The 23967-nt window shown below is 44.4% G+C and overlaps 1 protein-coding gene across 2 annotated transcripts; it reads right to left on the reverse strand.

Annotated features, from left to right (window-relative positions):
* Window positions 1–3150: 3150 nt before the first annotated feature.
* SCG2 (secretogranin II) lies at window positions 3151–17022 on the reverse strand. Of its 2 annotated transcripts, none has more exons than XM_068692123.1 (2): window positions 16925–17022; window positions 3151–5450 (listed from the first exon to the last, which is right to left on the reverse strand). In XM_068692123.1, exon 2 carries the CDS (start codon window positions 5434–5436, stop codon window positions 3553–3555), a length of 1884 nt encoding a protein of 627 aa, XP_068548224.1. In that variant the 5' UTR covers window positions 5437–5450; window positions 16925–17022; the 3' UTR covers window positions 3151–3552. The 2 variants fall into 2 exon arrangements, with proteins under 2 accessions (XP_068548224.1, XP_068548223.1); XM_068692122.1 differs by lacking the exon at window positions 16925–17022 and adding an exon at window positions 8960–9093.
* Window positions 17023–23967: the final 6945 nt, after the last annotated feature.

The raw sequence follows: 23967 nt of genomic DNA on the forward strand, positions 1-23967 counted from the left end.
TTTTTTTTTTCTTTAAATTTTTTTAGCTATCTATTTCCTACATCCAGAAGAGGAAAGGATACTAATGTTGTTTCTCAACTTAAAATCAGCTTGACACCTCCATGTAGTTCTATTGCATAATGTGACTTATTTCAAGTTCAACAACTCTTCCCTTTTTATGAAGACAAACTGCAAGCAACAAAGCCCCTAATGGCTTGCACACTTTGTACGTGAGATGTTCTTATAAACTGGTGCAGTTACTTATGCCGAAGCTTGGCTTTTCTGAAGCTTGGTACTTCAACAAAGAGCTGGAGTCAATGGCCTGCCCTTTCTCATCCCTGCATGCCAAACTGCTGCTGGCCCAGCTGCGCAAGAGGCCAGGAGCATCACTGCGGGGCGGGGCGGGGGGGGCTCTAGCCAACAAGCAGCTCATACGGCTGCCTCAGTGCTCAGAAAGTATGAACAAGGGAAAAACCTGAAGGGGGAGAATATTGTAGGAAATCTCTCATAGGTCTCTTTGCAAAGGGGCTACAGGTCTCCCACCTCCCCATGCAATGAAGAAGGCAGATTATGGCAAGGTGAGGAATTGGGGGTCACATCCCTTCTGCTTTGAGGCACGGCTTTGTTTTATTCTTCTGCAGTCTCTGTATGAATCTGCCCCGTAATGCACATATTTGTGCAAGACTTAAAGGTGCTTCAGTTCCTTAGACCCCAAATCATTCTTGTATCCACATTTTTCACTGTGCTCTCCTTGAATATGAGCCAGGAGGCAGCACTTGTGCCAAACAACTGCTGGGGAGCCCAGGGGAAGGGAGTGCTATGAGCTGTGATGGAAGGGAAATGAGACTGATGGGCTTGGAACTACCATCAGTCAGGCCCGACCATGTTTCCTTTGTGTGGCATCTCGTCAGGGCCCGCCGCACACCTTGTACCTGGAAGTACATCATTGCCTGGTATGGCCAAGCTGAGATGGGACCCGTGAGCCTCATCCTTCTCTGGAATAAGTCTTTCCAAGACAGGGAGATAGCTAAGCAGTAGGAATACCGCTAAGTTAACATCTGGTGTCAAACATCATAGTTCCGACACAAGCTCAAACATCAACTTTAAAAACAAAACAAACAAACATAAACATAAACCATGAACCTTACAGCCTGCTGGCTTTGTTCTCTACTTGAAGAAAACATCAAGCACTCTGAGCCAAGTCCCTCGGGAAGATGCTGGGCTCTTGGGAGCTTCCCTGGCGTTAGGGGCCCTGCAGGGAACGTGGTGCTCCGAGCCTGTGCACTGCAGTGCTGACACCCGTGGTGGGGCCAGCAGGGCTGTAGCAGAGGCTGTCTGAGTGCCATCTTAGCACAAAGCAGAAACAAAGGTTGAGACTGCCAAGCAGTTTTTATGACCGTGTCCTCGGTGTGATGCTCAGCCTGAGCGCTGCTGGGCTGCCATAGCAACTTGTACAGCTCTGGGTGCTGCTCCTCGGGGCTTGCTTCGGCTGCCACTGGCATGGGTGGAGATGCTCCTTTTTAAAACCAGCCTTGTATGCCACCATTGAAATAAATGAAGGCAGCAAAAGAAAAAGAAAAAAAATAAAAATAAAATATTATTGATTTTCAAACTGTGAGAAAAAAAAAAATGGATGAACTTTTATCTAGTTTAGCCATGAGGACCTACACAAGAGCCATGGTCAAGATTACTGTTATCCTTGCTGAACTTTGACCAAGCCCTGCTAAAGACATTTGTAATCGTTTAGCCTGGTGTCCCGGTGGTGCTCATCACTTGTGTTGAACAGCCCATCTGTAACCCTGTATGCCTCCAGCTGAGGCTAGGAGTGCCAAATCCATGCACAAGCTCCTGCAGTTCTGCATCCTGCTGCGTGGTCCTGCCCCAGCACAGCACAGCCTTCAGCAAGGCATCTGTACCCACCAAGGGGTTTGCCCAGCCCTGCCCAGAGCAGTATTGGGATCAAGCAGAATGACAACGTTAAGAAGTAAAGTGATAAAAGTGATACATGTATATTTTTAAAGCACATTTTTGTTTTGAGTAAAATACATTGCCAGAGTCACAAGCAATTACTGCTGGAATGCCAACAGGTTTGTCCCTCCTTAGAGTACAGATGCGAATTTAACTCTTGCATGTTTTCAACTCTATACTTAATGTTTTGACTCATTCAAGTAAGAAGGAAGAGAAGAATTTTAATGTGGCCCAAAGCAAGCGCTCTGGCTGAACTCCTATCATCTACAATTGCTCCGGGTAATGGTGACACTGGAAATGAAGTGTTATTTCTGCAGCCTTTGTACTTTGCTTCATTAGACATTACCTCGCCAAAAATCATCCCCACCCCACTTAGCAGAGATGAGATGCTGAAGAATACCTCAGGGAGAACCACTTTTAAACTGTAATCCTGGAAATGCTTATGGCTGAGATACCCCAGTGAAAAACATGTATGACTCACAGAGTTACACAAGCACATTTAGTTCTGGAAAAGAGCTGTAGCTTTTCCAGAACATCCACTACAGGTCTTAACAGGCGCTCAAGAGACCTTTCATGTGTCCAGAATATCACGTAATGTAGTGAATAATAAAGGTTCTGTGTATGCTTCTGAGTATATTTAGCAACCATTTTGTTAGACAAGAAAGGGATGTTACCAGCAGTCTTAGTTCTCTGCTTCCCTTGGGGCTTGTTTCTTTCTGCATGGTACCCATCATTAAAGGTGGCAAGGAACCCATCTGCAGAACCTCCTGTCTCCTGTTCAGATATGAAGGTTCAATTTTATATTTTTAGGGCTTCACAATAGTCTGTCTGTCTTAGACAGATCATTTATCTTCCCCCTCTGCCAAGAGATACAAAATCGTTAATGATTTGGGGACCAATTTTCAAAAAAATCTAATGCAGTTACTGCCCTGGTTGACCTCAGCAAGCTCTTCAGGTATTCAGTACCCTTGATGATAATGCCAGTCAGTGGTATTACAGCATAGAAAAAACATAATTATTCAACCAAATTAATTCACAGTAAAATAATAGACTTCAAAAAATGTTCATAGAAGTAAAAATATGTTTTGATTTCTAATTTTTATGACTTTATCAAGTGCCAGAAAGAAACACAGTCTATTGTCCAGAAATAATTTATTCATCAACAATAAAACACTGAATAGAAAAAAGCCTTGTAAATAAAACTATATATATAATGCTTTATTTTTTTATTCAATACTCCACAAAAAACACTACAGACAGTAACAAAATAATCCAATTAATCTTAAAAATTTCAAATGATAATTGTCACTTTTCATTTATCATGTTTTATTAACAATGCAAAGGTCAGTTGTTTACATATTGTAGTTTTACTTGATTTCATTAAATTGTTTCTTAAAACACTTGAAGCAATTTGTTATTTGCCCCATCATTTATAACATACATAAGTATATCAATAAACAAGATAACAGCTCTGAGAAAGATATGCAGACTGTTCAATGGTAAGTAGTCTACCATAAGTTGTTTAGTGGGAGAGTGGGAGTAAATCACAACTGAATTGGGATAGAAGTCAACACATTGGGGAGAGAAATCATATTTGGGGAACAATTACATGTTTTCCATTGCCCGTTTAGTAATGTGATCTCTTTCAAGCTCTGATTTCTCCTGTTTTAGATACTCTAGCACCTTTGCTAGCATATCCTCATCCAGATACTGCCTGTTTTGCGTGTCATCGGTGTCCCCTGCCATGGAGAGCCTTTTGCTGAGTGATGCCAGCTTCGCGGCCTCCTGTGGTCCCACCTGGCCTAGGTGCTCTCTGATGGCCTGCTCCAGCCGGTCGTCTTCCTGCAGGTCGCTTTCAGAAGCTGGAACGGGAACTCGCTTCATCTGGCTCGTATTGATAACTTCAGGATATTTTGCCAGCATCTTTGCCAAGTAATCAGCCAGCTCTTCATCCTTCTCATTCAGTTTCTCATACTCCATTTGTCGCCTTTCCAAGTCGTTAATCCACGCAGCTTTAGGAAATGGGCGTCCTTTCAATCTTCTGGGAATGTAAGGCAGTCTTGGCAAATCATTTTCTTGATTAAGATGATTTAGTAAGTAGGAGGGATTCTGGTTACCTAAATTGTCAGTTCCCAGAAGACTGACTATGTCTTCAATATTGAGGTCTTCAGGTAAATTTTCGGGAATTGCATTAAGAGGCTGCTTCATGTACCCATTTTTAGAGTTTACATTACTTTTAAATATGTCACTCTGTCCTAGATTAGCTTCAGCGATCTCATCAAGGTCTTCTGGGAACTCTGCTTCCTGCTCAGCTTCCAACCTTTCGCTCTGAAGCTGCTTTTTTTCCCCAGCTTTCAACATGTCTATCAAATCCTCAGGAGGAACTTGTAAATTCCTTGAGATTTCTATTAACTGAGCTATAGACTGAGGATCAAGTTGCTTATCCAAAAATGCGGCTGCTCTTTTCTCCTCAAGTTCTCCTCCAGTCCTTAATTTCCTATTTCCAGCATTGCCCACCAGCCTCTTCAGGTAATAATTCATTAGCTTTGAAACATCCTCTGACATTTGATCTTTATTCTCTCTTCTCATTTCATCCTCAGGGAAGCTGAGTTTCCCTGATCTCTTCATTTCATCATCAATCTCCTCTTCATGTTTATCAATTTCCTCTTTGCTGTCTTTTATCTCTTCCTGCGTTTGGCTTTCCACTTTTTCCTCTATGGGATTCCAATCTTCTCCTCCAACCACATCTTCGTAGGCAATGTTATTCACTTTATACACATCATCTTCATCGTCTGCATACAATTTCTGGTCCTCATCCAGCCTCTCTTTCTTGTGATTACTAGGTCCTGCCATCTTCCCCAACTCCTGAAACACTGACTCCAGTGTAGCAAGACTTTGGGGTGTGTATTGCTCTTCCACTATTTCATTGGTACGCTTGAAAGGACTGTCTCTTGAACTGTCTTCATAGAGGCCAATAGGCATTTTGAGGTATTTTTGCCACCTCTCAGGCCACTTGTAAGCCTCATAATCATCTGTTACTCCAGCTGGAAAACTATTATCGGAACTCAGACCATAAGGTTTATTCTCCTTTGGGGCAACTTTTGACTCCTTCTCAGCTTGTCGCAAGGCTTCCAACATAACCTTAACCCACTGAGACTCATCTTCAGTCAAAGAATCCCTCACATTTTCTGGTAGGTGAACCTGATCTTTGCTTTCTTTCTGTTGCAGGAGGTATGGGACACTTTGATAGGAGTTGTAATCAGGGCTGCTTTCTCCCTTGTTAGTTTGCTTGCGAAGATCTTCTATGTATTCCAAAGCTTTGATCATATCAGGATTTGGAAACCTTTGTAAGTTTTTCATTACATAGTCTGGGTCCTTCTGAAGCAGCTGATATTGCTGGAAGGAAGCTGCATCAACCCAACAGATTAGGGCAAAGAAAAAGGTGACAGCGGAGGCTGCTCCAAGCTGGAAGGTTTTAGTTTCTGCCATATTTAGTATATTTCCTTGAAATAAAGAAGAAGAAAAAAAGAGATAATTAATATATGGAGACAAACTTAGCAAACTGAGAGGTAAAAAAGAGATTGTTATTTTAAACAGGAACTCATTGTGAAGAATATTAGTACTACATGTTTTTATTCTTCATGAAATATTAATAGAGCTCATATATGGAAGATATTTTTAATGGAAATTTATTTTCAGATATTCTGAACATTTCCTGTCTCCTCAGTTTATTGCAAATGATTGGTTTGCAAAGCTAGAAACGTCTTATCTTTATGCTCAATTTACTTTATGAGCATCAGTTTTCCAATGGCAGTGCCAAAGTAAAAAATAAAAATCTTATATAGCTAAATAAATGTCAATAGAGGATTCCAGATGTCATTTGGATTATTAAAATGAAGGCTTCAAATGGTAAAGACAGTATGTCCATATATTTAAATGCAGCTCAACATATTAATATTAAAACTGCATACAGTATTATTTTGTGAGATTGTTCCATAGGGCATCTCATTTACTGTCCGGGTAATACCTCTGAACAGTGCTAGACTGCAGTAAAATTAATGTAATGAAGTGGAGAACATGGCATATAAAATAACTTGCAGGTTTATTTCGGTTATTACTGTTAGTGTTATTACTTCCTTTTTTGCTATTTCATAAAAACAAACAAACAAGCAAAAACTTTATTTGTATAGCAGCTGAATTTTAGTTAAGGGGCTCTATGAGTGATGCATCTTCCCATGGGCAGTAATACCCTATATAAAGGACAAATTATAATTTATCATACAGGTACAATACAATTATTTTATGTTCCATGACAATTTTGGAAATAGGCTCAAGTAAATAGATTCTGAGGGGTGATTTCATTCTTTCTTTCACTTCAGCAGAAATTGAATCAGGTCCCAGGACAAGCAGAAGCTTGACTATTGGTATAAATGAGATAAATTCAGTTAGAATACATCAAAAGAAACCCATGTCTCATCAGTGTGTCCAGTTTAAGCCAGCCAATAATAAACTCTGTTTAAAGGAACACAAGTGGGAAAAATATGCATTAGACTGAATTAACAAAATGACAGCACTGCTGCGTATGAGGCTACAGCTGCACAAGCCCAGTCCTGCAGCGAGCCGAGCACCCTCCGCTCTGTGAAGTGAAAAATTGCAGTCACTTATTTCCTAGGAGATGCTCGGGAGCTCATATCCTGGGGCCGTGAGACAGATTAGTCTCTTTTCTGATCCATTTACATTAATGAATAAAGTACAATAACGAGAAAGAAATGGTAAAGATAGAAACCACTTTGCTTAATTGACCTGGTTTGGCTCCTTTGTTTTTGGCTTGGTAAAACCATCCTGTCGAGAAGTTGGTGATTCATGACAGGCTGCAAGAGCTACGTATACTGCTGTTTGCCTACTGCTGCACGTAGAAAGTGAGCATCAGTATGCTCATTTCAGCTCAATTGTACATTTTTCCGCTGTTTTTGTTCCTAACGTAATGTGACTTAATAATTAAAAAAGAGAGCCGCTTTTTTACCTCAGTATGCCTGAGCAAGCTAACAGCCATAACAGAAAACAATTTCCCCAGACATTTTTGAATACTCAAGTCTGCATACATTTGGGAATTGATTTCAGAAAGCATTACTTCAGAACAGCTGATTAGAAGGTCCCACCCTCTAGGTCTGTGTTTGCCCTAAAACAAAGCCAACGCATCCCTTAATTTGCTATCAATCACAGAAAAGGCACTAGTCCTATATATAAATGTATATATCTTGAGGCAGAAAAAAAAAAAAAAAAGAAGAAAAAAAAAAAGAAAAAAAAAACAACTTTGCTACCTATTGCAGCAAATAAATGGAATTAAGATTTTTCTAGCAGAGAAACTGGTTATTAATAGAGTTAGTTTGATAAGAAGAGGAGAAACTCTATTGTTTTTGAGAAAGGAGGAAGGGAGAGTTGTTCCATAATTATCTGCCAGGCACATCCCACTAACAGAGACCAGGAACTCAGCCTCCTCCACAGCACACAATTATGTATTGCTATACCCTTTGTAAGAGTCAGCATCATTCAATTAATATCAAAACGTGTGTAGCCCCACAAAGTTTTGTTTGGTGTTCCATAAGGATGTTGCTCAATGGAATATTTCCTTTGCAGGAATAGCAGCTTAGTGGTTCCTCTCTAGACATTTGGACTACATTTGTCTCTAGATCAATTTTCAATTCTAATTTATTCATAGATGATTCTCAAAAGCCTTTGTCAAATGGAGCTGGAAATGATTTATTTCAAAAGTTTGAGTCCAGGTCATAAAATTAAATATACTGCCTTATTCAGGGTGAGGGGACTCCTCTCCCCAATTTCTCAGACATAATTTCACTTTTTTTTTTTTTTTTTTTTGAGAAAACAGAAGACGTTTTAGACTACCTATCTTTAGGATCTATAGTAAAATATTCTCTTTTGTGCCTCTCAAAGGACAATATGCTAAAATGGTTGTTTTATCTACATATGTATAATCGTGAAGCTAGCCTGGAAGGGGAGTGCATTTTTTTTTCTCCTCTACTAGAACCTAACAGACAGCACAATCATTTTTTGGCCAACAAATATACAAGTTTCTATTTATAAAACGAGGAGATTGACTTCACAATTTAACATGCACAAAGGCAATGCAGACTGACAGAAGTTCCCTGGAAAAGAGACAAAACAATAAATCTCCGTACTGGGATGTTTCCATGGTAGCAGTAATTTTCTCCCTCTCTCTTTCCCTTTCTCTCCCAGCAGTCTTTTTTGATGTGGATGTAACGTTTGCAGTGAAAATTTGCTATGAAAACTCATGAGCTTTCCTATAGATGAGTCCTTTAGAGTCTGAGAGGGGATCCAACAGCAGTTTTCCATGACAATAAGGAAACACATCGTGCACTCTTCCTCCCATTTACTTTTGCAGTACACAGCGTGACTGCAGCAAAGTTGCTGTTATAAAAGCCTCCCTAACCCGGTATGCCGCAAGGGACTCAAAACACGAACAAAATCAGAACGGGGTGAGGAGGAGGAGGAGGAGGGGAAGAGCAAACAAACCGCCAGCAGTTCTGAACGCACATAATGACAGCTGGGCTCTGTGGACACACACAGGGCTCATCACACCGCGTTCGCCTCCAAGGTAACCTCGCATCTTGTCCTTAGGCACAGCCCCAGTGCCACGCCGAGCCGGCGACACTCAACGTGGCAGCACCAGCCAGCAACGCAACACCTCCCAAACCAACGAACGCACCCAGGAAAGCTTCGATGGCCCCTAACAGCACCCGGGAGCGGCCCCACAACACCCCCCAGACCCACGGACGGGTCCGTGTCCCCCCAACCGTGCGCGTCGTTCAACGCACACGCATCGGCCACCACCCCGCCAGCTCCCCCCCGTCCCTCCCGTCCCTGTTCCCTCTCGTTTTTTTCCCCGGCTCCCACCCCAGCGGTGCCCGAGGAGCGAGGCAGGGGCGCTGCCAGCCCCCGGCCGCCCCCCGGCGCCCCCCGCCGCAGCCCCCACCTGGCCGCGCCGCCGCCGCCGCCGCCGCCTTCAGCACCCGGACAGCGCCCGCTTATACCGCCCTGCTGCTGACGGCACCGCCACGGGGCACGCCCCCCGCCCGCGGGGCCCCGCCCACCGCCGAGCAGGGACCCCCCCCAACACCCAAAGGTGGGACTGGGGGGGGCCTAAAGAAGGGGGGGTGCTGGCATAAAGCGGGGAAGGGGAAAGAAGGGGAATAGAGGGGAAAATAAAAAAAGAGGGGAAAAAAAGGGAAGAAAAAAGTCAAAAAGCGAAAAAAATATGAAAAAAAGGAAAAAGGGAGGATAAAAAAAATAGGAGGAAAAAAGGGAACTGTGTATAGGGGGCAGGCAGCGCCTGTTGCTTCTCGGCTCCAGAAAGCAGGGGGGATGCGGCAGTGGGGCACGTTGGGCGCAACCCGCTGCTGAGACACCCCTGGGTGCAGCGGGGTGAAAGGGGCTGCCGGGGGTCCGTGGGGTCAGTGCGTAGGGCAGCCCCATGCTCGCACCAAGCACCTGGCCTTTGCAGGGCACGGGGTGGCCTTTCAATGGCTGTGTTGGGTGAGCTGTTGGGTGGCCGTTGGGTGAGTCATTGGGTGACCATTGGGTGAGATGTTGTTGGGTAAGACCTTGGGTGAGCTGTTGGGTGACCATTGGGTGAGCCCTGGTCACACAGTGACAGCTCTGCCACAATGCAAGGACAATTCGGGGTGTCCATGCCCTCCCCATCCAGCACAACAGGCCCAAGAGCTCCAGACAAGGCAAGGGCTGGGTGCAGTAGGGGAATGGCAACCTTCAGACGGACAGACTGAAGCATGTCAGGGAGGGACAAGGCACAAAGAACCCCACTGCTGGTTCAGGGGGGGACAACCCTGCTCCCCCCCGGGGCAGGCATGGGCACTGCACCATGGCCCAGCCGTGCCAGCAGCACTCCTCGGGTGTAAGTGTAGTGTCCGCACCCTCAGTGCCAAAAGGCCAGCACGTGGTCACGTAGATCAGTAGGGTGAGTAAGTACCTGTCTGCCATCAGTCAGGAAGCATGGAATGTAACACACTGCTTCAGGTGCTGCTCTGGGTTTTAGCTCGCTCCTTCTGCTTCCCTTCTCTTCCAGAAAGGTTCTTTTACTCTGGCTTTTAGATAAGGACTCCTTTTCCCCAAAAATAAATCTTTCCTGACAATTTTGACCTTTTACAGCACAAGATATATATAAAATAAAAAAAAAATGATGAATAGGATGAATATACCTTCCAAGGCAATCAATGTTACAGAATTAAATTGTCATAAGAACAACAAGGTAGAAATAATTGCAGCTGTGAGCACAGACAAAAGGACTGTCTATGCTGCATTTGTTGGGGCTGAAATGGAGAGCCTCTCATTTCGCCTCACATGGAGTTATTAGTAAACTACAGGACCCATCTTTGTCGGTGCTGAAACTCAGCAGCAGTTTTGTTCAGGACCCAGGCACAGCCTGAAATGCCTGCTTTGATGGCTGGACCCAGAAAGAAATGAGTTAAACCAGAAGTTCTGCTAGGACCCATGGTGACATCCTTGATGATGGAGACAGAGGAGCATCAGTAGGCAGAGAGCAGGGTCCACATGAGCCATGCACGACCCTGACCACCTGGGAAGGGTCCTGCTGAGCAGCACCTGTCCTGTCAGCTGGGTTCCAAATGCCCACAAAATGTGTGGTTAGACATAACTACAGCTATCATACCTTAGCCCATTGTGAAAATAGCCATCGTGATCAAAATAATCAAAAAAAATCAAAGAAAAAATATTCATATTTTCAAGAATTTTGTTGTACCTCTGCATGGGCTTCCAACAGACCCTTTCTTGTGCAGTCCATGACCAAACACCCAACAATTGTCTAGCAAATTCTTTCACATGAAGTCATCCTACTGCCCCCATCCACCTATCCCTGATCCTCAGCATCAGTGCGTATTTCAGACAGCTCAGATTAATTGGCACATCAGCACGATGCTTTCCTCTGTTCCTTAGCCTCTCACTTGAGATTCACAGTGTGTGAAGTCAGACACTTGGCTTAGTGCTCTGCCGTGGCTATTTTGGGTTCAGTGGATAAAATTTACAGAAGGCTAGCCACAAGTGAGCTGTCAATTTTACTCCACATCAAAATGTTTGTTTTGCATGGGCTTTGTGCTAATGATTGTATTCACGTGGTCCTGTAAGGAGGCCCTTAATTAATGTACTCTGTGTGTGTGTGTTGCACTCTTTTCTTTGGAATGAGTCATGAAACAGAAAATTTGATCTGTGCTGTCATTAGAAGTTCCATGGCATTTTATGCAAGAGTAGGATCACAACACAGCATCTCTGAAATTTAGGTAATTGCATTAGAACTAGCTCAATATCAACTGCTTAACCATAGGAGGATGGTAATCTTGTTTTTCTGAAGGCATTTTGACCATATTGCATCCTCTTGTGTATGCTGGGAACAGAACAGCAATAAATGTAACATTTTCTCTGAATGGTTTGCCCTGTCTCATGCTCTGCCTTGCAGTTATGCATCATGAGAGGCTAGAAGCAAATCAAACCTGCATCTTGCATGTTAACTTAAGAGTAAGCAAAACTTCAGGGAGGTGAGGGATCTCCATTGCAGCAAACAGATGCAAGAGGACCAAGCCCTTTGTGGTTTGTCACACCCATTGAGCTCGTTATCACTGAAGATGGTGGTAAGGTGAAGGTGATGGTGGCAAGGACCCCCAGCTGCCACCACCACCACCCACAGACCATGGAGTCCCGGTGAGACCTGCCTCCTGCCCCAGCTCACACAGGACAAAGCAATGATCTTGATGGTTACGGCGACACAGAAGTAATGCACAGCAGCAGGCAGCACATTTGTTTGGCTCCTTTGCCTCCGTTGTCTAAAACCCAAAATAGTCTGCAGGCTGTACCCTTCACTTCAGCTCTCTCTCTCTCCTCATCTAATTGGAGTCACCAAAAGATCAGTGCTGCTTAAAAATAAAGCGGGGTTGTGTCAATATTGATGGTTCTTCCCCCTTCCTCCGTTTCCAGGGGCAACTAAAAATAATTTACAATTCATTACAGACGTGGCATTTCCTACAGAGTAAGTAAGTGCCATTGTCACATTTAGAATTCATTCCTCATCTGACTGGAGTATCTGCATTTATTCTGTTTGTAATGAGAAGGGGGAGGTTTGCTTTCGTCAGAAAAAAAGTTCTCCTGTCACCACAGATATAGATTAATTTAAATGATTTTGATTTTAAAATACTTGACCTCTGCTTTGGCCCAAAATTATATTTCTTATTTTCTGCTCATTTCACATTCTTGGGAAATCAAACATATTTGTATGCAAACATTTTTGGCCTCCCTAAATTTAGTACACAGTAAATGGTTCAAATTCCATTACCAAAGTTGTAAGGGGCAGGGAAAATGTAACACTGTAAGGAAATCAGGGACTTTGTGGTTTGCACACAGTTCTTTAAAAGCATGGGTGCCAAGGCAGGGGCCCATGGTGGCTGCAGGCCTCTGTGCGTTACTCCACGCCGCAGGAAGGCTTTGTAGGCCCGCAGCGAGCCTGCCCAACACACCTCCCTGAAGTGGTGCTGCATGCCCCGTAGGGATGCCTCAAGAACAGGTTTTGCTATGGACAACAAGAAAATAAACTTGGACTTTCACCCCAAAATTAACCTGTTCAGGATTTCATACTGCCTGCACTTAAAAAAAAAAAGAATTAACAAAACGAGGAGCACGGAGGCAGCGCGGGTCCCACAGCTCTGCAGGCACAGCTCGGCCCGTGGAGAGCCATGCCCGAGGCATGTCCACAGCACGGCTCCAGGCATGGCCAGTGCCCCCTGTCTCCTGCTGGGCCTCGTTCGGCACAGTGCTGGGTCCTCCCCTGCTCCTGGCCAGTCTGGAGCCTGCCATCATGACCCAGACTCTGAGGTCCTGCCACACCTGGCCCCGGGTCCCAAAAAGCAGCCAGCAAAGACGGGGGCACTGGGGTCAGCCACTGCCTCTGACAGGAGAGGAGGCAAGAAGCCATGGCTGGCAGGAGGGTGTAAAAGCAGCAGATGAATCAACAGGGAATGAATTTATTGTTGTACTTGTTCCAGTGCAGCCTCCACTTTGATCACCACGAACAAGAATAGCAAAACACCAACAGATTAAGGAATGTATATCTTCTCCCATAACCACCATAGTATTTTTATCTCCAGGCCTCCCCCACGTACATACACGCGTATTTCCTCCCGTGGAGTTTCAAAGATCTTCACCAGCCTGTGACATCTGCTTACCAACATTTGGTGTAAAAATATCAATATCTGCTTTGCATAGCTGTGAGGGGTGTTACGTTTACCAGGCACTAAAGATCAAGAGTCTCCGGGGAGCTGGCTGGATCAAACTGTCATGATTTCAGCACTGCTGTGCGTCAGACGGCAGAATTTAAAGTCAAAACACATATAGTTTAGGGAGGAAGACAATGAGAAGCTCTGAGTCATACCCTGCTGAGGGTGAAGAGAACAGATTAATAGACAGCAAACATGAATGAAACTGAACGGCTCATTTCAGTCACGCGGCTCCTTCTTAAACCCAAAATAGGATTTATTTTTAGTCATTAAGGATGAAAAGAGGATTTCTTTGCACCTTGCCAAGGAGCACTGAGGAAGGAGTTTTAATTAGCGTGGCCAGGCTCTCTGCCCCTCGCAGACCAGAAGCAGCGGGGCGCAGGGCAGCGGCGCCCTGGTGAGGCATCGCCCGCGGGGCCATGCCAGCAGCACAACACGGCCGAGCTCCATCCCAGCCACGTGTCCTGCACCAAAACTGACTCAGAAAAAAACAAGGGTGACCACTTCACTTTCACCTCTTTTCAAGGAACTGCTCCGCTCCCTGCTGCAGGTTCAGCGGGGAAGGGCACAGAGCACTTTACTGCCTTTCTTTTATTTTCTCTGTCCTGTGCTACGTACTACTTTGTCCTTCCCTTTGCATCATTTTCCCATAATACTCTCCCTCCTAAGCCCTTCCCTCTGATGTAGTTACTCCGTCAGACACCAGCCCTGGATGTGAGCCAGGGCTCTGTGCAGGTCTGGCTCCCTTTCCCTGTCCCCAGGTAGGGCCTGGTGACTGCAGGAGCACTGGGCACTGTCTCTCACTCCAAAATAAAAAGTAAACAGAAGAGAGCTGTACTTGTGTTTTGCCCCGACAGCAGGGGTGTGGGGCAGACAGGAGAACCTGGTCAGAGCTCTTGGTTTGTAGATAGGCTGTGGATTTAATTCATGCTTTTCTACACAGGGCATAACCCTCACAGGCAAAGCTAGCCTGGCAGGAGAGGACAGGAGCAGAGAGCAGGCTGAGGCCGGCATGTTTAGGTGGGAGAAGGAACAAATGGCAGCCAGCAGGCCCGAGGCTGCAGCACCGCACTGCCAGGGCACCCTGGGGCTCAGGGGACAACCCAGTCCCAGCTCATGGGCGTTTCTGTGAGGGAAACGTGGCGTTTCTGCAGTACGTGTCCTCCAGAAGTGACCTGCAGTGATGCTTTCACAAAAGCACAAAGGTTTTATGTGGGAGTGAATGATGCTACCGCAAGAGCGGTATGTTCACACATTTACATGATGCTTCATTTTAAATAACTGGGTAGAAGCAGCTTCACTGTTGGACATAGGATTAGTTACATTATTTAGTCCTTTGCTAAATTATTCCTGCGATTCTGCTCTGCAGAAACTTCATGATTTTGGGGCTAAGCCATTTCTATTCCTTAATTAGAATTGTGGAATCATTATGGTTGGCTAAGCCTTCCAAGATCATCTCATCCAACCATCCCCCTACCACCGATACCACCCACTAAACCACGTCCCTAAGCACCAAGTCCAAAATTACATCAAAGCCTCATTAATTTTCATATTTATTACTCACAAACACAGAAAAGTTCAGTGATTTTGGATCCCTCTCCCTCTGGCATCAAACGTTTGCTTTGTTACCTGCTTACTTGCCTGACAATGCAGGATAGGGGTTAGAGCAGCAAAATTGCCACCTATTAGATAACACTCCTTTTCTTATTCATTTGTTGAGGCTCCAGCCATTCTCAAAGCACGAAATCACACACCTGCATGCTTAATGGGGGCAAATGTTATTCCCAAGCCATTAGGACAATGGGTGCTTTAGCTGCACAGCATGTGAGGGTCTATCTGCCAAGGCTACAAGGGCAATAAGCCATGCTCTGCTTCCTTGTCATAAAAAGTTATTACCATTTTCTCTTGCATTGTCTTTGCTAGCATCATTACCTCCACCAGTGCCATTACAGCATTTTCTGTGGTCATAGGCTTGCCCTTCATTGCCTAGTATGTAACTTCATAGGTTCCAGCCCTATTGCTACAGTAATTTATATAGAGCTGGGTCAAAACCAAATTTAGCATTTGGTCACGAATGTGATAAAAATAGAAAAAAAATGAGACTGACTGCAAAGCACAGCGCAGAGCCAGCGGTGTAGAATTTCTCCCCAAATAAAACTTTTACCAAGAAGAGGGCAAACGGATCTGGAACCACCAAATTAGCTCCCGTGGACAAGGCAGAAATGCCTCACTTTGTGTCCATTTATTTAAAGTTTAAAGGTGAATTCAAAATAAGCCTGAATGATATCATCAGAAGGAGAGCACAAATTCATACTGTCCCATGCACTTATAGCTAGTAATATTTGTCACATGAGCATTACAGTTGAGGGTTTGCATTTTTAGGGTTGACCCGTACTGACGTTGCCTTTCAGGATATACAGCCTGGGAGAGCTGGCCGGCTTCATGGCAGCTTCCCTGGGACAGTGACAGGAGGATCAAGCAAGGCCTGAACCTCAGAGGCCTTGAACAGCAAGAGGCACAGGAATAAAGCACCACCACTGCCTCCTGTAAGTGCATGTGGGCTCCTGTGCTCCTCCCAACACAGGTGGGAGCCCGAGGGTGCATAGAGCTGGGCACAAAGCATCCCACAGTGCCTCAGAAGCAACTACTTAAAACAAAATATGTATGTATATATCACAACCAGGAACATGCAGCATTCACCTCTGGAAGTAAACCAGAAACATTTTTCTCTGAGACTTCCTCTCCCCATATTAACATCTGGAAAATGCTTCTGTGACCGCTTGGTCCTGAGTGGCTCTCATGGGGTAGGGAAAAAGTGCTAGGCGGGTTGCTCCCCTCTCCAGCAAATACAAAAAAGTAAACAGTGCCCTCAGTCCTCCAAAGAGGCTGAAAACTAAATGACACCTAGCAACACCTCTGCAAGCTGCGAAGAACGCTTGTCTTGGACCTCCACGTGGTTTTAGATAGCAGCCTTGCTTCTCTCTCTCAGCTATCAGAGCCTTGACTGGCAAGTAAAACCCATATAATTAGGAGAAAATGCCACAATTTTCCACTAAGGCAAATACTCTCTGTGTGCTACACAAGGCTGGTAAGCGGCAGAGAAGCAGCGTGCCCTTCCCAGCACCAGGCTGCCGCTGAGATAACATCACAGGACGGGAAAGCTGCTCTGGCCTGGGCGAGAGTCCCACGGGGAGCCCCAGGGAGGGCATGAGGATGAAGCAGGTTTTCCTTGCAAGGCCTTAAAGAGGGGCAGTGGGTGTAGGGACTGCCATGCTTCCCCAACATTGGTGTCTCAGAGCTTGTTATAATTCAGGAAGGAAAAGGATACCAAGCAAATCAGTTGAGGAAGGGACAAATGCCCCCTAAGAAAGCAGCCTGCCCGCTGTCTTGTCTGAAGATCAGTGCAAATGGCTTTTGACTGCGAGCGACTTGCTGGGCGCTCCTAGCTTAAGCATAAGATAGCCCTGTGTGGTGCAGGATATTTTTTCTCGCCTCAGAACAGAAGAGTTGCATAAAAGAATGGGTACACATGGAAGATGGACAGCATAGATCCTGTAACAGCAGAGATAAAACACACAGCCTCTTTTATAAAATATTAAACATAAGCTATTTTTCCAATTGAATGAAATGTACTCAAAACAAACCGTTTGTATCCAGGGATCCCTGCAGGCGACAGAAGGCTTGTCATGAAAATAGCTGTTTCAGTGCTGGGCTAATAATTCAGATCCAGTAGGGTTCATATCTGAAATTAAACAGACACGTTATTGCATCTCACCCCATATCTGCAGCATCCTTTCTCCGGAAATTTGCTGCCAGATACATTTAAAGCCAACCATAAACTCCATAGATGCTGTTTACTCCTGTTTCTTCAGCCACAACCTGCCAGCACAGCTTTGGCTGCAGGAAATGCACTTTTCCAGCAGGGTGGGACCGATTTTTTTGGATCCCATTTGCACAAGCTCCAGCTGAGACTGCTTTACACTGAAAAAGACCCCACATTCACCCAGGGCTTTTCAACTGGGTGGGGCAAACTGACTTCTGCTGCCACATGCATCAAATGAGGGTAGTGATAACAAGGTAATGTCATTTTGCCTTTGCCTGCTGGCAGCAGCATTGATTTATATGATGGTGGCAGTAGCTTCCCCAGCACTACATGTATCTTCATTCCATATCCCACAGCTTTAAGACCAAGCAAACTTCCCAGATGTGGGGACACCATGTAGGGACAGAGCCTGAGCTGCTCACAGAGTCAGGCCCTCTCCCTTTCTGCACTTAATGCTGCAATTCTTCTACCTGTTCCATTTCACCACCCTAGGAAATTGCCTAGTTTGCCCATGCCTAAAACCAACCCAGTTTTCAGTGATCTTCTCTTCTGTGCAATGCAACGTGATGGGGAAGGGTCTGGGTCAGCACACGATATGTTTTCCACCAGACCTGTAGCTCTTAACGTGACTGCGGGGCAGTCCTGCTGCTGCAGTGCCGTCACCTGGGGGCCTCCCACCAGCAGGAGCTGCTCACAAACGTGAGCTGCCTCCCCCGAGGACTCAGTGGTCATCTCCCAAAACATGGCAGGCATTCTGTCATCTATCTACCACATTCAGCATGATCCCATGGAAGTGGCCTGGTTTGCCCCAAATAAATTGTTTGTAATTCAAGGCAAAAGCAATTCATTGCAGCTGCTTAAAATCAGGTCGCAAAGCACAGCAATGAATTACTGTCAGCCTTACCTAGAGCGTGGCTTGCGTATGCTCCTGCGTAGATATGTAGTCAACAGGGATTTGTTTGGCTGCCTGTGGTTTTCCACTAGTGAATCTCAAAGCTGAATCAAAAGGCCAGATACTGCATCTGGCACTGGAGATCTTGCGGGATGAACTAAATGGATTATTGTCCATGCAGGGAGGTTTTCATCATCTGTCGCAGATGTAATATTGATGAGGTACTCAATTTTACATAGCTGTTTCAGGATATTTTACATTCAACAACAACCACCAAACAAAATGACAACCCTTCTGGGTTGGTGTCACTTGCCTGTAATCAGGAAGTCACCGCCACAGATGTCTGTAGAAGTGGTATCTTCTTCAGCTCCTCCTGATGGGCTGGTTTCCATCGCAGTGGGAGTACATCATGCTCCGTGCAGCACTACACCACTGCTAGGCTCCTCTCTCAGACCAGGGCTGCAGAAGCTGTCCCAGCTCACCGACTCTTTGTATAAGCCTCCACTGGGTGTTTTTACCCAAGCACATGACAGTGCTTTTCTCATTCCCCCAGACTCTGCTCTGGAGGAGGCAGCAGCAGTTGGTGGGTACAGATTCAGCCCCGTGCAGCGGCAGTTCTCCGTGAGCAATTTTGGAAGGATTTCCTTTCTCACTGCTAAGCATTGTGAAGGGCATCAAATCCTGCTGTATTAGTATTATTGTTAGTAGTAGCAATAGCAGTAGTGGTGGTCGTAGTAGAACAGAGTTGTTTGTTTTTTTTTTTTTTTTTTTTTTTTTTTTTACAAGACAGGAAGAAATGGGAAGGAAGAACTGTAACATGAGGAGATGGGGTAGAAATCAGGAAGAGAACAAAACGTTTCAGTCCTCAGCCATGCAGCTGCAGTACCTGAGCCCAGGCAGCTGAGAAGACAGATGCTCCTCTGGAGACCACATCCAGAGCCTCTGAACTGGAAAAAGCAGATGGGCCGGCGGCTGAGGCAGGAATCATGAGTCTCACTTCCAGGGTCTGTGCCAAAGAGGTGGGACCAAGGGGTAATTAGGCTGATGAACAGTGATATTAAATGTATGAAATGAGGCTTGCAATAAAAGAGAAATACTAGGAAAAATCAGTCGAAGTGAGAAGCATAACAGAGCAAATCCCAGCACAATTAACCTGTAGGGAAGCAGAAGTACAAAACCTGCTCCTAAGATTAAATTTGGGCACACAACTGCAGTTGTGTCCCCTGATTTTTATCCATAAAACACGTATCTGAATCACAGCTATTTATTTGCTTTAAATAAAAAAAAAAAAGCAGTAAAACAAGAGAATTGGAAGTACATGTTTCGGTTATATTAAGACCGAACTCATTCGGAATATGCACAAAATTAAATGTGTGCCTAACCGTTTTGAGAAGCAGTCAGTGTTTGGTGAATGAGAACCTTTAGCTGTACTTTTAAATTATTATTGAAAATTCTTAAATCTAAGTTTATGTTGTTATTTTTCACAGCTGCTTAGGCAGCCATGGCACAGAGACTGCATTGATAGTCAGCAGCATCAAGGCAGCATTAACTTGGAAACCAAAAAGAACTGCAGAGGCTTTTCTGTGCCAGTGCTATCAGACAAAACAAAACCTCCCTTTTATAGTTATTAAAACCAAGTTCAATCACTGCTCTTAACAAGAATGACTCTTTAAGGGAAAAAAAAATAAAGAAAGAAAGAAAAACAAACAAACCAGACAATGACTTTCAGGCACTCAATTTGTAAAGCAAGCATGCAAATTTAATTGCCACAAAGATCATCATCTATGGCAGTACCTACAACCCACTGATAAATACAGTATCTTCCCATGGCAATATTGCTTATTATCTGAAGACTGCTGTGACCTACCGAATATCTGTTGCATTCATAGTTTGCATTGTGCTGATGTAAATCTTAAATTCATAAAGCAATATGAATTTTAATAGTGCTGAGCAAGTCTTGCCTGACATATCAGCTGCACTAGCCTGAAAAGACTGAACATTGAATAAACACAGTATATGCCCATATCTACCGAAAAATACACACACCTCAAAGGGGTTATTTTATCTCTTTTTTTTTTTTTTGACATAAAATAAAAACAAATCCAGCTATGTAATTTTCGAAATCCCTGAATCCTTGGATACTGAAAATAAAAGTTCTTGGATGACACTGTCACAATGAGGTTGCAAAGAATTTCTAACGTGGCAAACTATTTCTCTCCGAAACGTACTTCCAAGCATCATATGAATGCAGAACTGGCTTGTATTCCTACACACTCCTTTCTGCCTTATGTAGAGTCTATAGACAGCCCTTATAGACCTGGAGCAGCTGGGTTATAAAACAAATTCCAACTTTTAAATGGCATCCTAGAAAGAATCAGAAGTCTTTGTTTTGCTTGATTATAATAAGTATGCCCACTCCATTGTATAGACTGAGCTGGTAAACATGAATGTGATCAAGAACAAGTGTAGCACATGCAAGGGAGTAGAAGGGAGAGTAAAATTAACATTTCACAGACCACCTTAATGATGACACTTCCTAACATCTGTTTTCTCTGCAGTCTTAACTCTCCTTCGTCCTGCTTTTGTAGTATTCTCTATGGTGTCTAACAGAATGGAACCCTGATTGGGACCAGAAGAATCTGCTGTGAATTATTTATGTTCCAGTATTGCTGTTTGCACAAGGATTAAGCCATTATAATAGTCTGAGGGAAAATACATCATCTTTTAGTCTCATTTTCTTCTGGTCTGACTGAATTCAGATTAATGAATGGAACCCATACACCTAAGTAGGAATCTGTCCCTCAGTTTCTTTCATCCCAATTTATGGCACTTAACAGCACCCAGCTACATTATGGCTAAGCCTTTCTTTAAAACTGTCTGGAATATTTTAAAGGAGGTTTGCTCATGACTCAAGAAAAGGAAAAATAAATAAGAAAAAAAAAAAAAAGGAACAACTTTCAGCAGAATCCAAGATGTTGCAATTGATGGAATCGGTTAACATTCATGACCTCACAGAACTGCCTTGCATTATTCCTTTTGTTAAACCTAGATCAAAGGTACTCAGCACAGAGAAAGAGTGAGAAACAGCTAACTTGGGAGACTGGAGAATGAAACAGAAGTTTCCAAAAGTTAAGTGCTCACTTTTGTACTGACGTATTGGCAGCGGAGCATTAGTCAGACAGCCAGAGAGGTCTCATTTAATATAAGTATATTAGCATGCAGCGCCTGACTACATTTAGAAAGCTAAGCAAGGCAGGATCGTTCTCTGCAGCGAGTCAGACTGATGCATTCTCCACAGAATCATGCCTTACAGAAAAATAATCATGAAATATTAATCATTTCCTATTTAGAGCTACAACTGTCACAAATGATGCCGCCTTCCCTTGCACAACGCCTTGCTGAAGACGCACACAAACAACACAACGAAAGCTGATTCCTACCTGGGCACAGGCAGAGCCTCACTTCGTGTGGCCGTACCACTGCAGGACCAGGGACACCTCCTGGAGCCCACCAGTGCCCGTGCCGTGTCCCTCAACAAGCACCATGGCAAGGCTGGCCCCACCATACCGTGCCAATGGGTCCGTGTTTGCCATCAAGGGGATGCTGCTGGGAAGTACTCACAGTGTGTTGAAGACAATGTGCTGCCCTACAGGTTGGGCAGCACTCCTGCTCCTTGCCAGCAACAAACACACACTGACAAGAACAAAGTACAAAGAGGAGAGCATGGGAAATGTGTTCTCATGAGGGTTTGTGTGGGCTAAATGGAGTGCTCCACGTGCGTTTGGGAGCTATTCAGTCAGGGATCAGACTCAACACCCTGTGGCTTGCAAGGCCTGTCATTCAGCTGAAATAGCAAATAATAAGAAATAATTTCCCTCAATCGCTTATAGGCAATCCAGAGCATGAAACCCATTTGCATAAAACAGTCATTCTCATTTCACACACGCAGATCTCCAGCAGTCAAAACCTCGCAGTAGATCATTCAGGGACTGAGGGGAAGAAACTAAATCAGTTGTTTGCTACAAATAACCCAGCCGGTTGTGTCTGACGTGGCACTGCCTCATGACTGGGAGCTGTCGGTGCTCCAGGCTGTGACCTACAGCCAGGATCCCAGGACAAGGAGCTCCGTGCAGTGTCCTAAGGTACACACTTTGCTGTTTCATGCTGCTGTAAACAGGTCAGGAAAATTTAAATGTTCGGGTGGGTCAGAGGGACAAAAACACTTCAAAACTAACAGCAATGCTCATCAGGCTGAGCTAGGTGGTCACTGGAAGTGCACTGATTGTCTGTAACCGGGAGACTTTTGTTTTCAATTACCATCTTCTCCTACTATCTGATTAAACTTCCAGTCATCTATTTCTTGGGCTTCTTCTATTTCTCAATAACAATTGTATCTTCTATCTGCTGATAAAGTCCCTTCCTCACTATTTAGCATTTCTTACATATGTACTTTCCTGAAATTAAGTTCCAGGAAAAGCTATAATATTATCCCATAGTATTTGCTTCCTCCTGGTACAGGGAAAAAAAAAGAAAAAAAAAAAAAGAAAAAAAAAAGGTTTAAAAAGAATCAATACAAAAATCAACTATTGCTTCTATTACCATCACCAGGAATTTCTTGGAGCCAGATGTAGAAGCCGTTTTAATGAAACTGGCTTCAGCATCCACAAGAAGTTCCTAATTCTCTGAGTAATGGTTGCAAATCACTATCTTCTGACACTGCATCGCAATAGTGCTGAAGGGACAGAACACCTTGAAATACTAGCTAGAACAAATAGCAATTTAGTTAATTAAGACCAAAAAAAAAAAAAAAAGAGTTCTTCTCCATCAACACTCATCTCCTGGCCAAGGATCTCAAACTTTGAATAAACTAAGTAGCGATTATAACCTTTTCGCCTGTACTACATCTGTCAATGTAAGGTCCAACAGACAGTCTTGAACACCTACAACCATCCTTTTCCTGTTATTTCCATCCCAGCAGAAAGAAATACTGTGAGGAGTTGCTTTCGTTTGGTCTCTGCTAACACTTGACAGTCCACAAGAGGAAGACCCAAGCCAGAAAGCAGGTTCTCCTCCATAACACAAATACAGCAATAAGTTTACCCAGTCACTGAAAATAAAGCAGCTGATGAAGATTTCCAGACACAACAACCATTTTTCTATTTCTGAGGTTAAATGATGGCGAGGCTCCAGGCTGGGAGTGCGCAGCAGTGGCCTGTCGGGTCACGGAGCCGGCTGCAGAGCCTGCCTGGGCACCCAGGGACATCTCCAGCACGGTGGAAAAGACAGCACCCTGTCACTGTGGCACTGTATCTGGAGGCACATCTGTCCTAAGTCGTGGTTTTTCTCTTTCTAGGGTTTGTTGTCTTTTGTTTGGGCATAGGGCTCATTCCTAGCAAGAGCCCCACGTTCAGCATGAGGGACAACGAACACTCGAGTCCAAGCAGCGAGTGGGAGAGCAGGGCTGCCACGCAGATCAGCAACCACGAACACGTCTTCCCCAGTCTGCCACGTATTTCCTGCAGGGACTTCTGCAGGTCGCAGGGCCGCTCCGTGCCTGGTTCCCTTCTCTGCACCAGAGTTAGGTTTCCCTGCCCACCACAGGGTTAAGCACTGAAAACCAGAAGGCCTGTTTGCTGTCAAAAAACGGCATAAAATTTTCATTAGGTTCTGAGGGGGTGGGAGGGAAAACAGCTCAAAGGGTGGAAGGCTGCTGAAAATAAAGCATAAAAACTGAGAAATGTGGCAGAATAGCCCCTCCATACTGTGCCTGAAGACAGTTTTCTGTGGTTTTGTACAGAAGTTATCTGCAAAAATCGCTGTGTTCTGCAGCATCATGACATTAAGGTAGATTCTAGCTCTGAAACATGACAAATTCAAAATACAGCTGTTTCAATTTTAATTAAATAATCTCCTGTCACAGGTTTTACATTTAAAAGCTATCCCTTTAAGCTAAAATGCTGGGAACAAAAAGG

Source organism: Anas acuta, chromosome 9 (genome assembly GCF_963932015.1).
Source record: "Anas acuta chromosome 9, bAnaAcu1.1, whole genome shotgun sequence".
Taxonomy (NCBI): domain Eukaryota; kingdom Metazoa; phylum Chordata; class Aves; order Anseriformes; family Anatidae; genus Anas; species Anas acuta.